The sequence below is a fragment of the Danio aesculapii genome, chromosome 20 (genome assembly GCF_903798145.1).
Source record: "Danio aesculapii chromosome 20, fDanAes4.1, whole genome shotgun sequence".
Classification (NCBI taxonomy): domain Eukaryota; kingdom Metazoa; phylum Chordata; class Actinopteri; order Cypriniformes; family Danionidae; genus Danio; species Danio aesculapii.
In genome coordinates this window covers 49,001,296-49,019,207 of record NC_079454.1, presented here as the reverse complement: position 1 = coordinate 49,019,207, position 17,912 = coordinate 49,001,296, and the positions used below count along the sequence as shown (strand labels likewise).

General features: G+C 36.5%; 1 protein-coding gene across 1 annotated transcript in view; it reads right to left on the bottom strand.

The window, feature by feature from the left end:
• The window catches only part of LOC130247470 (serine-rich adhesin for platelets), a 47,580-nt gene that overhangs the window by 18,927 nt on the left and 10,741 nt on the right, over positions 1-17,912 (bottom strand). The window contains exon 2 of the mRNA XM_056480703.1: positions 7,389-7,550. Within this exon, the coding sequence (XP_056336678.1) occupies positions 7,389-7,550 (162 nt within the window). The remainder of the gene's footprint in view (positions 1-7,388; positions 7,551-17,912) is intronic.

Genomic DNA, 17,912 nt, shown 5'->3' with positions numbered 1-17,912 from the left:
TGTCTTGCTGTTCTGAGTTTACACCTATCAATTTTTAGTTACAAACTTGCAATCCCCATTTCTTTCTCATTTATTATTACTATTAATTGTTTGCATCTATTCTGTACATTATGAATGATCCAATACACTGTATTCTTTGATTAATAACTATTAGCTAAAGCTGTTAAAGGTGTTTTAATTTTCTCTTTTCTTTGGTCATGTCTTGTCTAAATGCGAAGTATAAGCCTCGACCGCCACTGGTCTGCCGCCCATTAAAAAAAAAAAAAAAAATGGGTGCATGACGTACCCTGTGGGCAAAACTACAATTATTAGCATGTTTCCATGGCGACCTCAGGATAAATCCACAAACACAGCAGCATATGACAGATCTGCTGACGGAAATGTTGTGAAATCACTGAAACTGCACAACACAACATGCAAACTGAGCCGAATGAAGACGCTTTGGGCTTGTTTCTCTGTTAAATTCGTGAGCACATGACTTGGCTTGTTCAACAGTTTCTTTGATGGGTGATTCATTTTTTCCTAAAGTCTTTGTTAAAGGTATTTCCAAATCCCTTCAACTCTTGAAATTTGATATTTAGCCTGACAAATCACTGGAAAAACCATCTGAAATTGGACTTAATTGTGGATCGTGGTTATTTTATGAAGGAGAGAGGGAGGAGACCCGGCAGGGTTGCCAAGTCTGTTGTTTTCCTGCAGATTTAACTGATTGTTCCTGTTTCTTTTTTTATTCTGCGGATTAAAATAAATTACACTTACATAGCTGTGTTAAAATATTTTACTCTACTATTTTCTTTTTGCTAAAATGTATATTCGACCAGTGATTAGAAACTGTGCTCTGATGAATGTGCTAAATAATAACAATCTAAAAAAGTATATCTATAAGCTATAGAAGAAAGTCAGTCACTTACAATTTAATTAGCATTTTATTTAGGAATTGAATCTGGTTATTTTACATTTTTAACATAGCTTTCATTTAAAAATTACTTTTAAAAGTTCAGGCTTTACCTTCACTGCTGATGTCCATTACATTTTTAATTAGATGGCTCATGGCAGTCAGATGAGAAACATGATAACTGTTCAGTTCTTATTGAGGTAAGATGATTTTTTTATGATAACAGAATTTTTATAAATACTAATATACAGTTATTTTCAAAGAAGAAACCATGTATAATGCAAACAGTGATGTGAAATTTGTATTAGGAATGGGCGGTGGCATATTTTAGATATTTATTTCATATTATAGGGCTGGTTTTGTTGCGAAAACCTGGCAACCCTGTGAGGAGGTGAGAAAAAATGGGGCTTGGGTATGTCAGTTGTTCAATGTTTTGATGATTAAAATGCCATCTTTTGTGCGTGAACATGAAACCGTTATTCACCTTATTCTCCGCGTATGAGCGGGCGCAGCCATTTGAATCTTTTTGGCTCGAAACTTCCGGTCGTTCACTTCCATTCATTTTTAGAGGTTAAAAACAGCTCGTTATGCTGCTTGATGTTGTAAACTGATCTTTTCGTATTACATTATTCTACTTTTTATGTATAGTCATGCAAACACTTGTTTGTAGATCGAGTAGTTTGATCGTTTTCTGCCGTTTATTATTCCTAGTCATTTCTCCCATAGGCAACTGAATCGGAAGTCCTAAAACAATCGCAAAAACGAGCGCACTTCCGCGTTGTAGAATAAGGTAAATTCTTTTACATGTATTCATAATTGGGTATGAGGAACCAATCAGGGGTGCATTTCCAAAAACCATCATTAGCTAGCTAAGGTTGCAAGTTCCGTCATTACAAAAATAGTTCGTTGATTTGGTGTTTCCTAAATCCATCATTCCAACAAACATTCGCAAACTGTTCCTGCCTGTGTTGTATTCCCAGTTATCCCCCCTATGCCCTATTCCAGGGCTGTAGCGGACATTTTAAAAGTGGGGGGGGGGGGGTGGGGGGGGGGGGGGGGGGGGGACTGTATGAGACCATACATTCATATAATTATTAATCACCTGTTTCTAAATGGTCTGTCTCTAAAAGTGAGGGTGACGGATCCCCCTCGTCCCCCCCGGTTGCTACGCCCCTGCCCTATTCCTTTCGAACATCCTAACATTTTTGGAATATAAAAAAAAAAAAAAGGCATTAAAGTCATCACTCTTAGGTGTAATTTGCTTTCAAAGTATTTTTATAGTTCAGTTTTAGCGATCTTCATATTGACAATTTCGCTCCCTTCGCAGTGCACTTTCAAAAAACATGACGAAAGCTATAGGTGACCTATTATTTAAAAGCGTAATCTATGTTACGTCTCCAAAGCTTGTGAAAACAAAAAACAGCATACGGTAATGCTTTTAATTTATAGTAGGTTAGTTATTAAGTGTCTGTACTGTATATGACATGGGCCTGTTGGTTAGAACATTTCTGCAGTGGTTTGCATGTGTCAAAATGTAAAAGTAGACTTTTCAAAAAATTAATAAACAATATCTTACTTAATAATCATCATCATCATCATCATCATCATCATCATCATTAATATTATTATTAAACTATGATTTTTTTTCTATTTCCTAATAAATATTACAATCAATTTCTTAATAAATAGCCTTATTATTTATTGATTTATATGATTTATGAGATTAGAATACTTGTTAGCTTTTGTAAGTGATTTTATGTTAATTTAGAACAGAATATGCAATGTTCTCAATAATAATAATATTTGTAAAGGAAACACAGGCCCCTATATGTGACACTTACATATATTTCAGTTAATATGGAAAACGAGTGCATGTTTTTACCAAAACTAATATTGGATTTTTTAATATCACATACATCGTCACTACATCGCTCATTTCCCAAACAATGCATCGTACTATGATAGTTCAGCCGCGAGTTACGCCGTTGTTTGGGAAACGCACCCCAGATCAGCTCATTTACAGAGAGAGAGTAAAAGCAAACATTGATCTGAATGTGAAAACACTCTAAATGCTTGTCATGTTTGTGTGAGTTCATTGGAGAAGCTCTGTTAAAAATAGCTCTACCTATGCTCTATACTGCACTCTTAAAAAATGCTGGGTTATTATAACACGATACTGGGTCAAATATGGACAAACCCAACATTGAGTTAATTTTTTTAAATAAAATTTCAATTACATTTTATAACTCAACAGTTGGGTTTGTCAATATTTGACCCAAAGTTGGGTTAAAACAACCCAGCATTTTTTAGAGTGTCTTATTTCTGCTCTGCATATGTACACTACCTTTAAAAATGTAATCGATTAATTGAACAAGGACACAATAAATTAGTCATAAGTGTGAATGAAGACTAATCATGATAATGATTTCTATTTCAGATAAATTCTGTGTTTTTAAACTTTTAAATATCGAATAATCCTGAAAAAATATTACACTCTTAAAAAAACTGGGTTATTTCAGACCAATTTTGAGAAAATGGTGGTCAGAAATAGCCACTAAGTTAAATATTTCAATTAAATTTAAAAGGAACTGAATTTATCCCAATGTTTGGGTTTGTCCATATTTGGGTTGGAATAACCCAGCATTTTGAGTGAGGAAATACCAGCAGCTTTAATCTCTGATAACAATAAAATAAATTGAACCCTCGGCTATTTATGCTCAGTGTGATATAGTTATATCAGGTATCGTGTTTTAGCACGTCTCTGACAACAAACTATTTTGTCCGACTGTCAACTGGTAATGTAGGAATTAATTATTATTAATAACAATAATTCTAATAATTCTACACTGAATTAAATGTGTTGCTCATAGTTAATTGTAAAATTTAAGTTTGTAATTTACAGGAAGCTTTTCTAATTACTAAATTTTTAGTTCTAATTAACTAAAAACTTAAGGTAATGTGTTGTGAAGGAAGAAGAAATTGCTTACAGCAGCTTTTTCTTCAATGTAGCATTACTTCACTGTTAAAAATGCTGGATTCCACACAATTCATTCACGTTTTCCCAACACAAATTGATTAATGTAATATTGTTTAGCATAAAAATTAAGTTGTCCTCCCAAAAAACCTCAAGAATCGTGTTGAATCAGCTCATTTTAATTAAGTAGTTTAAACAAACAGCAAATAGTGTTAAAAGTATAAAAACGTTTTGTTTTTTTGGGGGGGGGAATCAATGTATTTTCTGGAGAATTTGACTTTTCCATCACTGCTTTCTCATGTGATGCTTAAAAATGTGGTAAAATTATAGAAAACCCAGCTAGTGTTGTGTTTGACAGAGCGAGTCTGTGCATGTGAAATGTGTGCGTGTGTGAACAGCATCCTGTGTGTGTGCTTTCTGTGTCATGAGGAGTCAAACTCTCACTATCTCGTCAGATCTCACACTGCGTTTCTCCTTCTCACACACTGCCTTTATGTCTTCATCCATTTCTGTTGGCGTTCAGAGCCATTGATTGCTTTATAAAGGATCTATTTTCTCAGGTCAGGGGTAGTTAGGTGGTTTTAGGGAGGAATTCATGTAATGAAGTCTTTCATTTACTCTCACTAATGTAGTTGTAAACCGGTCATGATTTGTCTTTCGCTTGTCATTTTGAATTATGATACAGCAGATTCGAGAGATTGTCAGGGAAAGATGACTTAGTCGATGGTGTGTTCTGACAAGTAATGTAAGTCTACAACAAACCAAGGGTGAGAAAAAAAGATGATCCTTAAAGTACCTGTGAATTCACATTATTACACGGCTCTCTGAATATTTAGTTCACAACATTCCAAGGTATGTTATTCCCAGTAAACAGCCACTGAAATGAATAACACAGGCTCCTCCAGGAACTTTCATCTTAATGGGCAGTGAATACGTTCACATCCATATTTACAGGTGAAGTCAGAATTATTAGACCTCCTGAATAATTTCCCCCCCAATTTCTGTTTATTTTTCTGTTTCTGTTTAATGTAAAACTGCTTTTATTCTAGCTGAAATAAAACAAATAAAAATATTACTGAAAATACTGTAGAACAATTAGTTAAATTCGCAAATATTTGAAAAAGAAAAAACTATTCACAGGAGGGCTGATAATTTTGATATCCACTGAATATTGATGTCTTTCTTGCTCTCTTTAAAAAGTTTGGCGCCATCTTGTGACTGAGTAATATGTAGGTTAATGTATGCTCCATTTAACCATTCTCATTTCTGTCAGCTTTGCGTTTAATTATAGAATTAATAAACTATTTCAGCTAAGAACAATGTTTTGTGTGTATTTTTTAATGTTTTGTGCCATGTAATAAGTGAGATAAAGTACACCCAGAATGGTTGTTTTCGCAGAATAAAGCCTGTCAGTCTTCTACAACAGTGCTCCACCTTTTAAATCTACGAATACAACTGCCTGGATGTACTTTGTCCCTTACTTATTAAACAGCTGTCTGGAATACTCACTTCTGATTGGTCAGTTGTGACATTCCAAGGTATGTTATCCTGAGATAACAACCGCTAAATAACATCGGGGAACTTTGAATCACCTTGAATGAACGTCAGTGGAAACATTCACATTCATATAATCACATCTAAATTCATGTGCATCTGCTTGTCTGTCATGTTGCTGTTTTTGAATGTTTGGCGCCATCTTGCGACTGAATAATATGTAGGTTAGTAAGTATATGCTCCATCCAGCAGGTTTCCTTTCTGTCAGCTTTGCATATTTGACTGTTTGGCGCCATCTTGGGGCTGGATACTGTGCAGGTCAGTCTGTACTCCATCAGCTGTTTTAATTTCTGCCAGCTTTGCATTTAATTAAAGAATTATCAAACTATTAGAGCTCAGAACAATGTTTTGTGAGCATTTTGTAATGTTTTGTGACAAGTAGCCATGTTATTAACAGGATAAAGTACACCCAGAATGATTGTTTTCGCAGAATAAAGCCTGTCAGTCTTCCACAACAGTGCTCTGCTTTTATTTTATATTCTACGAATACAACTGGCTGGATGTACTTTATCCCTTACTTATTAAACAGCTGTCTGGATTACTCGCTTCTGATTGGTCAGTTGCGACATTCCAAGGTATGTTATCCTGAGATAACAACCGATTAATAACATCGGGGAACTGTGAATCACCTTGGCCATCAGTGAAAACATTCACATCCATTTACTTACATCTAAATTCATGTGTATCTGCTTGTCTGTCATGTTGCTGTTTTTGGAATGTTTGGCGCCATCTTGTGAATGAATAATATGTAGGTTAGTATATGCTCCATTCAGCAGGTTTCCTTTCTGTCAGCTTTTTGTGCTTTTGAATGTTTGCCGCTGTTTTGCAACAGAATAATATGTAGGTTAGTAAGTATATGCTCCATTTAGCAGGTTTCCTTTCTGTCAGCTTTGCATATTTGACTGTTTGGCGCCATCTTGTGACTGAATGATATGTAGGTTAATGTATGCTCTATTCAACCATTCTCGTTTCTGTCAGCTTTGCGTTTAATTATAGAATTAATAAACTATTTCAGCTAAGAACCATGTTTTGTGTGTATTTTTTATGTTTTGTGGCAAGTAGCCATGTTATTAACAGGATAAAGTACATCCAGCATGGTTGTTTTTGCAGAATAAAGCCTGTCAGTCTTCTACAACAGTGCTCTGCTTTTATTTGATATTCTACGAATACAACTGGCTGGATGTACTTTATCCCTTACTTATTAAACAGCTGTTTGGAATACTCGCTTCTGATTGGTCAGTCGTGACATTCCAAGGTATGTTATCCTGAGATAACAACCGCTAAATAACATTGGGGAACTTTGAATCACCTTGACCATCAGTGAAAACACATCCATATAATTACATCTAAATTCATATGTATCTGCCTGTCTGTCATGCTGCGGTTTTTGATTATTTGGCACCATCTTGTGAATGAATAACAAGATAACAACCCGCTTTGTGTCGGGTGAGATATGATTACAAACTTAAAAATTGTGAGCACTTGCGATCCATATTCTGCACCTGCGACCATTTTTCAGTCATTTAAAACAGTTCAATTCTTACATTTAACGTCATCTTTTGGATATTCTTTAGCGATTTAATTAGTGATGGCGTTATAGCTTATAAGTATTATTTGGCGTTGGTTTCTTTTACTTGGATTACTATTTGCTGGTAGGGAAAATGTATTTGTTCACTTCTGCTATTTATACTTCGACTTTGCATTTCAATGTATACTTTAATTGCACTTGACCTGCAAATTAGAATAGAAACTGTATAAAATGCACACAATGATGCTATTATTTGGCACAAATCCAACTTCTCCTTTCTGGCTGTTGGGTTAAACCTTATTGCACAACACAAGGCTTTTTGGATATTCAGCCTGTGACATGGCGGTCAGGGGAAGATAGTAATGTTTGCCCGCCAGGAGGTCGTTTCCCTAATGGTGTAACGACAGGTGAAAACTATCAATGAATGAGTGCTGTACCTGCTGTAGTGTCTGTATGCGGTGTGGACTCAGTGCTGATGCTGTTGTTAACAGAAGGCTGCGTCTGATTACTGATGTCCATCTCCATCGTCTGCAGAACTGAGGTCATGTTGACTTCAGACACGCCGTCTTTCCTCTTCACAGATAAATGAGGCGATGAAGCTGCAGACGACATGCAGACATGATCATCTGAAGAGTCAAATCAGGACACAGATGATGCAAACTAGCTAGCTAACTTCAATTATTTAAAGCTATCTGCTCAATTCAGTGAAGAAAAGAGGGTATTATCATGAATTAAACATGAGGTCATTTTTAAATGGAGCTCAGATCTGATGTTCATAATCTCACAAAACCAGAAACATATTAATAACTAATTCTTTCATTATATAAAGAGATATTGTCATGTGTTTGTAGAGCGTTTTGCTGACTAATCGATGGAGGAGGCTTTTTTTTTGCAGTTGGTGACTCAGAAAAACAGTATTTAAAGGGATAGTTTAGCCTGATCTCACGTGGAAATGTAAGTATTTTACGTTTTACCAATTCGTACGAATTCATACAAGTTTAGTCGTATGAAAATTTGAATGATTTTAAAAATGAGGCATAGCACCCAATCCCACCCCTAAACACAACTATCATTGGGGGGATGAGCAAATCATTCTAAATTGTACGAATGAGATCGTATGAATGAGATCGTACGAATTCGAATGAATTAGCTACTTAATTAAAGAGTTAGGAATTGCCGTGAGATTGTTTTGCATTGTTCACCCAAAAATGAAAATTCTGTCATTGTTTATTCAACCTTCACTTATTCAAAACCTATTTGAGTTTGTTTTCTTCTATTATTTTTATTTCTTCAGATAGTTTAAAGAATGCTGGCACCTATTGACTTCCATAGTAATTGTTTTCCTAATATGGAAGCCAATGGGTGCCAGCAACCAGCATTCTTCAAAATATCTTCCTCTGTGTTCCACAGTAGAAGAAGGAACCGATTTAAAACCACATTAGGAAAGGTAAATAATGAGAACATTTGAATTTTTGAATAAAAGAATCAGAATCAGTTTTATTGCCATTGTGCTTCACACACACAAGGAATTTGTTTTGGCTACAGAAGCTTCCAGTGTACATAAAGTGACAAGTGACAACACAAAATAAATATGAAAAATTAAAATGATGAACATTAAACAGATGCGGTTAGTCAAGAAACCTGGATGTTGAGTTGTATGTACAGATTGTTATAAATATACAGGTTATAAGGTGCTGTGTACAAGTGCGAATGTAGAAGGTATTGCATTGTATATTGATATAAGGTGCTGTGTACAAGTGCGTATGAGAAAGTATTGCACATATTTATTGCACAGTAGGGGAATACTATACTGTTCATAAGGTAGACAGGAAAGAAACTTTTCCTGTGTCTGGCTGTTTTTGTGCTTGGTGCTCTGAAGCGCCGACCAGACGTAACAGTTCGAACAGGTAGTGTGCTGGGTGTGAGGGGTCCGGAGTGATTTTGCGAGCCCTTTTACTCACTCTGGAAGAGTACAGTTCTTGAAGTGTTGGAAGGGTTGTGCCAGTGATTCGTTCAGCAGTCCGGACTGTTCGCTGTAGTCTACGGAGGTCGGTTTTGGCAGCTGAGCCTAACCAGACAGTGATTGACAGGTGACAAAAGGTGACAAAAGAAACCCTTGAGTACTTTGTTTGAGATTTGTGTGTGTTTTGAGCATCGGTTAAGGCAATGTTAGCACCTGTCAGCTTTATATGGTGGGGAAAACTTTATAATTTTGAGCTTTTGTCAGCTAATTTCATCTTCTGGGTTTAAAAGAACTTTTGGAGCGGGATCAAAATCAGTGACATTGCGCGATTCTGCTAGTGGAGTGATAATGTGTCAGTTTTCTTATCCTATGAGAAGAGCCTGCTTCTTAATTATTCATGAGAGCACGTGCTTTCCATAGGCAAGGCAGACCTGCCAAGCTAGGAGACCCAATGATTGGGTGAGACAGTGTCCACGTACAGCAAGCAGTATTTAGCCATTCATGAAGGGTCATATGTGTTTGTTTCCATGATTCACAGGATTTGTTGCATATGGTTCCCCGCAATGCTGTCAGGTCTAATACAGTAAAGCTGTTGGTTTGCTTTAAGCATTTTTATCGAGAGAGCTGTGTGAGAATTGGAGAATGGTGGACTTTGTCTTTTATCAGTTGAGTTCGTTACCATTCAGACACATTCGTGCTGCTGTGCTTACACATGTTTAATATCCTCCAGATTACCAGCAGAGCCAATGGTTGGAATAGACGGGGCAAGAGACTTGCTGCACTGCTATCCACTGTGTGCATTCAGACCCAGTGATTGAGGAGGAGAGAAGTCCTCCTTATTTATAGTGTTTATATGATTATCATTATAATAATATACCAAACTGTGGTTATGTGTATATGAAATTATGAATAACATATATAGCAGGACATTAAATTACTGTTTATTTCTTTGCATTTTAACTTTGTAAACTATAAAATCATGCGTCTCCTCATGGTTTGTGTCTCATTTTGTGAGCCGACTGACAACAGTTGTTCGCTCTCCTCTTTTTCCCTGCTCTGCTTGCCACGCCCACTCCTCCCTCTGTTCCCAGAGCTCCACGCCCATTATGAAGCTTTTTTTTTATTCTGAGGTAGACTTGAACCGAAAGAGGGGGGTTTCATGGTCCTTTAAGAAATACGGCTAGGGATTTTAACAAGCCTCCAACTCAGTGTTTCTCAACCACACTCCTTGAGGCCCAACAACACTCCATGTTTTTGATGTCACCTTTGTCTGTGACACCCATTACAGGTCTTTCAGTCTCTTTTAATGAGCTTCTCCTCCAGGAACGTGGTTGAAAAACGCTGCTTTAATAAATAGGCCCACACAAAATCCGCAGATTTCCAGATTTTTAGCCCACTGAGTCTATTTATTTACTTGTGTAAATGTTTATTTATTCAGTTTTAAAACTAATTTCAGTAATATTATTGCCTAATATGAAAATGTTCATATGATTTATTTACAATGCAGTTTGTAAAGTCATATTTTCTGTCTTTTTGTCGATCTATTACATGAGACTTGCTTTGTTTACAGTAGCAAATAAGTGGATCTAGATGGATTTAAGTTGTAAACATTAAATAAAAGTTAAAAAGCTATTACTTTTTATTTCATATATTAAGTTTGTAGTTACGATACTCCTAAAATCATTTAGCATAAATCCGCAGATTTTTTACAAAATTCTCAGCAGAAATAAGCCAAAAATGTCTGCAGATTCTGTCTGGCCCTACTGATAAGACTTCGGGTTTCAAAAGCACGTCAATAATCAAGCGCACGTTATTATCATCAGCTCAAGAAGTTTGTTATTTCAGATATAGACGCGCGGCGAGCGCAAGGAAGAAAGCGAAACCGCTCGCACTTCAGACTGCCTCGTAAAAAACTACGCGGCACGGGGTAAATCTGCTCTACTCCATGGCTTTGTGGCTGTTCATCATGACGACGACAAGGTTTGTTTGAGCCTGGGTCGACCATGGCTCGTTATTATATGTATATATAATTCCTCTGTATTCTCTCGGCTGTGTGTGTATTTTAAATATGGCGTTTTTTTTTGTTTTCATTCTGGCTTGTTGCGTAAGCGAATGACACCTCTCTGTAAACCAATAGCGTTCAGCTGCGCGTGTGGCTCCGCCTTTTGGTACCCTTTCTCGTGTTTGGTACCCTTTCGAAAGGGTGCCGAAAAAGTGGTACGGTACGGTACGGTTCGGTACGGTACGCTTTTTGACAGTGGAAACGGCTATAAAAGTGTACCAAACCAAACCGAACCGTACCGTACCACTCAGTGGAAACGGGCCTATTGTGTCATTGTATTAGGGATGCTCAAAATAATCGATTAACCGTTAACCGAAAGGGTGCGTTTGTAACCGATTAATGCTATCAGTTAAACGATTAAAATCATTATTTTATATATTTTTAGTTTGGCTGCATAAGGGGCCGATTGAATGCGCCTTTGCGTTAAGAGGGGCATCTTTTGCACGCGGCTCATCCCAGAGCAGCAGTTTGTGTTTTCAAGACAACTACAGAGAACTTTTAAAGAGCTTGGTTTCCGCTACATTCATTCTTCCATGGCGGGGACCAAAATGCATCTCGCCACGGCTACATTACCCATTCAAAACATTCAGTTATTGTTGTTGTTTTTAATAGCGGATTATAATCGCACCAAAACGTATTAAAAGGTAAGTGAATTATAACAGCGCAAACTTTTCTGTAATCGTAGTAGTGCTGTGCGCTATCTGTTTAATTCTTTGGCGTTACGTGCTGACTGACTGACTGACTGACTGACAGGTGCGCGATGCGTGAGGCCAGCAAACACAACGAAGCGTTTAGTTAAGATGAACACAGTTTCTATAGTTATACTTTACTTATAGATAAAGTATGAGTCTGCATATAATCACTCAATCTTGCTGGAGTTTATAGCCGTTTCACTTTACTTCAGGATGCATTAACACCGCTCTGAAGGTCTAATGGCTGTTTTAAGTTATCCAGAGCTGTATGAATTTACAAATCTTGAATATCACAATAGTATTAAATATTACAACTGTAACAACACAGACAGCAACACTTATGCACAATCGATACCCAGCTGATTCAGTCGTTTCATAAGAGGACCGCGCTTCTTCTCTTCTTTTTTCCTTGTCAACATATAAAGGCAGGTGCGCCTCGCGTTTTTGGAATGAAAAAAGCTTGTTAGCTGTGTCAGCCACTTGTTCAACTGCAAGACATACTTAACTAGCGGGACGATAACTTATAACCCGTGGCTACAGACACATTTGCCAAAGAAGCAAAATGGAAGAATATTGCTGTTTGAAACAGACGTGTTGATACCAAACCAGCGCTGATGTTGACCTGGATCTGCGTCATAAACGCAACAAATAGGCTTTACCTTTTATTTTACAGCTTATAAAGCATGTATGCACATTAATGCAATATCATATTTAAACAACAAAACTGTTTACAAAAAGTCAACATATGCGCGCGTGTTGTTGTCTTTTCATCACGCAGCGCGCGCACTTGAACCGCGAGGGAGAGAAAGGAAACCAAGACATAATCTTTAAAATAATGATTTCTATTAAAAATGTAAAAAGGTTTTGTGATCATAATAATAACAGCGGGGCATTAAATAAATGCATATTTTCCATGGAGCGAGCGATTTGAGGAAGTCTGCTATTTTTATTTGACGGAATAAGACAAAAATATGATTGGAAAAAAACAGCCTATGCCGGTTATTAAAAATAATAAGTCAGTGTTTTCGATTTGTAATATAAATTAATTATTTAAGTGGAAAATAGTTTAGGGCAGTCCTATTTATTTTATTCATTTTATTTAGTTTATTCTGCTCTTCTGTGCTAAACACTGCAGGTGCGTGAAAATGCTCTGTTGTCGTGTTCTATTATTAATATGCTAGCATATAAAAATAAATCAGTATTTTAAAATGCAATATTTAATGTGTCAGACACAAAATAGACACGTCAATTTGTTTAATATAAAATTAATAGTAATCTGACCAGTTAACCGTTAATAACCGATTAATGAGCGGCGGTTGTCGGTTAGCAAAATTAACCGAAATGAGCATCCCTACATTGTATCATTTGTCAAAATGCATGACTTAAGAAGAGACCTAAAAAAATCCCTCTGATTTGTGGAGAGGCCTGAATAATAAAATAAATGTTTGTGGATGGTAAGATTTTTTCATGTTTTTAAAATAAGTCTCTTTTGCTCAACAATGCTGCGCTCATTTGATTAAAACTCAGTCAAAACTGTAATATTGTCAAACATTATAAATAAAAAATGACTGTTTTCTCTTTGGATATATTTGAAAATGCAAATTATTCCTGTGATGCAAAGCAGAATTATTAGCTATATTCAAAAAGGTTAAAATTCTGTATTATGATGTGGTGAGGCGGTGCAATATCAAATTATTTTTTTAAGATTTAAATTTTTTATAGGTTTTTCTCATTTCAAATAATGCAGATGAATATCAAATACATAAAAGCAGAACAATACAACATAAATATATTCAATAAATAAATAACATCATATAAATTGCAAATGTAAACCAAACCAGAACACACAAGAAAAAAGGAGGGTAGGGGGTTGCTAATATCATAACCTTAATTATTATTTTGTCTTGTTACATGTTTACTAACATTGTGGGTCGCAGAAATGTAGAAATTTTCCTCATTTATCAAAAATAAATTTCAATTCTTCCATGTAAACTGTAGGAGAGTTTTTCATAAGCTGCAACTCGTCCTAACTCTGAGATCCACTCGAAAATCGGAGGTCTACTGGAAGATTTCCAGTTTTTAACAATCACCCGTCTGCCTAGCATTATTCAGCTCTGTATCCACTGGAATTCAGTTTTATTCATGCGGCTTAAGGAACATGGGTCACCTAGAAATAAGCTAAAAATAAATACTAAGAAAACAGAAGAGATGGTATTTGACCCAAAATGTATAGGTGACCATCGTCAAGTGGTTGTACATGACCATCCTATTACTCAGTCAGAAACCTATAAGTACTTGGGCATTTACATCGACAGTTCTTTCACATGGAAAACACACATTGAGTGGGTTTGTTCTCGTTTACACCAGAGATTGTATTTTTTGCGGAGGTTGCGTCTTTTTGGAGTTAACAAGAAACTCATGATGTTGTTTTATAAAGCTGTTCTTGAAAGCATTGTTAGATATGGTATCACAGTGTGGTTTGGCAACCTATCTGTTCAGTGTAAATCTAAATTGATGCATCTCTTAAAGACAGCATGGAAAATTGTTGGGCACGATGAATATTTTAATCCTCGAGTTTTATATGAGAATTGTGTCCTCAATCAGGTGGAAAGGATTGTAAACGATCAAACTAATTTTTTGTTTCCTCATTACGAACTGCTTCCCTCTGGTAGAAGATATAGAGTCCCAAAGTGTAGGTTAAACCGTTATAAGAAATCCTTTGTACCTGTATCAGTGGGTTTATTTATTAAGAGTATATCTTAATTACCATTATACATTTTGTAACTGTTGTATTTTGTATTGTTTTTATTGCTTGTTTTTAGTGAATGTCTGCAGCAATATGGCGATGCCCATAACAAATTTCCTGTCAAAGACAATAAAGTTTTACTACAAGTATATATAAGCTTGGGCAAAATTCATACTGGGTCTGCAATATCTTTACAAGGTATTCATGCACCTCTCTCCAAAAATGTTGGACTTCTGGGCATTGCCATAATACATGAAATAGGTCTCCTGTTTCTTCTTGGCATCGCCAGCATTCTGGATTGTTTTTGAAACCTGCTCTGAACAGTCTCTTAGGAGTCCAGTAAAATCGATGTAAAATTTTAGACCGTATAAGACGTGTTCTAACATCTCTAGACATTCATTTTAAATTCCCAGCAATTTTTCCCCAGTTCTCATCTTCAAATGTGCATCCCAAATCTTTCTCCCATATTATCTTGACTGCAGAACTAATATCTCGATTGACTAATGAGTAGTCAGAATCAGAAAGAGCTTTATTGCCAGGTATGTTCACACATACGAGGAATTTGTTTTGGTGACAGAGCTTCTACAGTGCAACAGGATTACAGAGACAGAACAAAAAACAGATAATAAATATATTTAAAAACAAAAATAGAAGTAGTGAGTGCAAATATACAAATTGACAAGTGTATGTACATGTTTATTACTATACACAACGTTATATGTGCAGCTGTTATGTGCAAATTGGCATGTAAAGTGTGTTGTTAAATAAGTGTATATGTGTATAAAAGTGTATAGCAAGTAGTGATGTTGGTTCCACAATTATTATCATCAAGTGTTCATGAGATGGATTGCCTGAGGGAAGAAACTGTTTCTGTGTCGGGCTGTTCTGGTGCGCAGTGCTCTGTAGCGTCGACCAGAAGGTAAAAGTTCAAAGAGGCAGTGTGCTGGGTGTGAGGGGTCCAGAGTGATTTTGGCAGCCCTTCTGCTCGCTCTGGATAAGTACAGTTCTTGGGGAGTAGGAAGGGTTGTACCAGTGATTCGCTCAGCAGTCCAAACTATTCAACGTAGTCCATAATATTTAGAGTTTTGAGGGGGAACTGAAGACATTTGTGAGCACATGTCTCAACTGTAGACGCCTCCAGAACTGATTATTAGGCAGATTAAATTTATGCTTAAGTTTTTGCAATTTAAAATTATTATAAATAATTATTTTCATTCATTTTCCTTCGGCTTAGTCCCTTTATTCATCAAGGGTCACCACGAACCAGCATGTGTTTTTACACAGCGGATGTCCTTCCAGCTGCAACCCTGTACTGGGAAACACTTATACACTCTCACATTCGCACATACACTACGGCCAATTTACTTTATTCAATTCACCTATGAATATCTGTTTGGACTGTGGGGGAAACCGGAGCACTCCCCCGCCAACACGGGGAGAACATGCAAACTCCACTTAGAAATCCTAACTGACCCAGACGGGACTCGAACCAGTGACCTTTTTGCTGTGGGGCATCAGTGCTAACCACTGAGCCACCGTGTCACCCATAAATAATTGTTTTGTGTCTAAGAAAAGAATTTAAAAAATGTTTGACTTGATAAATGTCCTCAGTGTCTGCTTTTCTTTCTCTTGTCTGTCAGCAGGCGGTTTTCATATCAGTTATTCTTCTATTTTCATCTTCTCACCCTCTGCTCTGATTAGAGTCTGCTCTGCATTTCCAGTCTGCCTCAGTCTAACAGATGGGCTTTAATATATCCAGTACAGTTTTATTTTTTGGTTTTATTTATTCATATTAATTAGCTTGACTTTCACACAAACATGTGCATAACGCATATATACACACTCTTTTTCACACACACAAACACATAGCTGTACACACAAACAATCACCCACACACACTCTCTCTCTCTCTCATATACACGCATACATACACAAAAACACACTTACTCTCTCACTTATATTTATAGATAGACATATATGTGTTTGTGTGTGCAAGAGTTTGTATATGTATGCTTATATACACACAAACACACATCTATATTATAGGTGGGCATAGATAAATTTTTTTTAATCTAGATTAATCTCACTGTGATCTTGGAATTAATCTGGAATAAAATGGCTGATTCTGCTGAAGGCATTCAGAATATGTGTGCTACACAAATAATGACTGAAAGTCTTTGAGAGCAGGTTTCTCAAGCGAGGTGGCGCATTAGACCAGGGGCTCATCTCCTGTTTCCAAAATGCATCACAAACTGCTTGAGAAACTGATCTACTGTGATAATCGGTGATGAAAATAAAAGATGTTCAATAAGATGTACTTGTGTTTACTCACTGTTTATTCAGTTAAACATGAGTTTTAAACTGTAGACCTACATAAGCTTGAAACAGTGATTTCTGATTACCTTAATCTGACTAAAGTCATAACTGAACTAAACTGAAATGGAGTTAAGACGTGTGGAGTATGCAGATATTAGTGGCATTACTGAAGTAAACACTGCAATCAAACTATTACCGTCATGTAGGACTTTTCGCCATATTTTCTCACAAGATCCACACACACGGCTGTCAGTAAAGGACCGCACACACACACACACACACACACACACACATTGCGAAATGTGGACGTTTTTTTCTGTCCATTTGGCGTGCGTTATTAAATTCCATAACACTCTCACCATTCCTTACTCCTTATTTCCATCTAATACCCCAGGTTTGTCACGGGGGCATGAATGAAATGTTCATTAGTTAAAGTGAAACTGCCGAACTGCAGTTAAAGTCACCCAAAACTACAGGAAACTCTTAAATGAAAGCACTTCACGTAAACATCTTAATTATATTATTGTCTATTAAGGCAAATAACTAGATTACAGATGTCCATGTAAGTGTAGTCAGTAGTGTCTTCAAAGTAAGTGAAAGATCCAGAAGGGCATCCTGTTGATTTGATTCAGAAGGGCACTGTTTTGTCAGACGGCTCACCAGTCAGGTATACATCCGCGCTAAAATATCAAGGTAAAAGTCATCATAGCTTTCGTAGAATAGACTCAGCTCCCAACCCAACTTTGAGAATAGATTAACGCCGATATTTTTTTAAATCGCGCAATAAGAGTCTCACGTTAACATAGCACACGTTAACGCTGCTGATAACAGCCTACCACTAATATACTGTATATATATATATATATATATATATATATATACACACACACACAACATATACACAAACATTTTCTTCATACACAAATACACACAAACACTCTCTCACATATACACAAAGACATTCATAACCTTTCTGACACATACATATATATTTACACATGTAACTCTTTCACACACATTTTTTCTTTTTCTGTCTTTTATCACAAACACACACATGCATACAAAATCATAGATACACAAACTCTCTCCCACATAAACACGCACTTATAGACTCTCTCAACTGCACACACTACACATGCTCTGTCATACGCTACATACACAAAAACACATTCTCACACATAC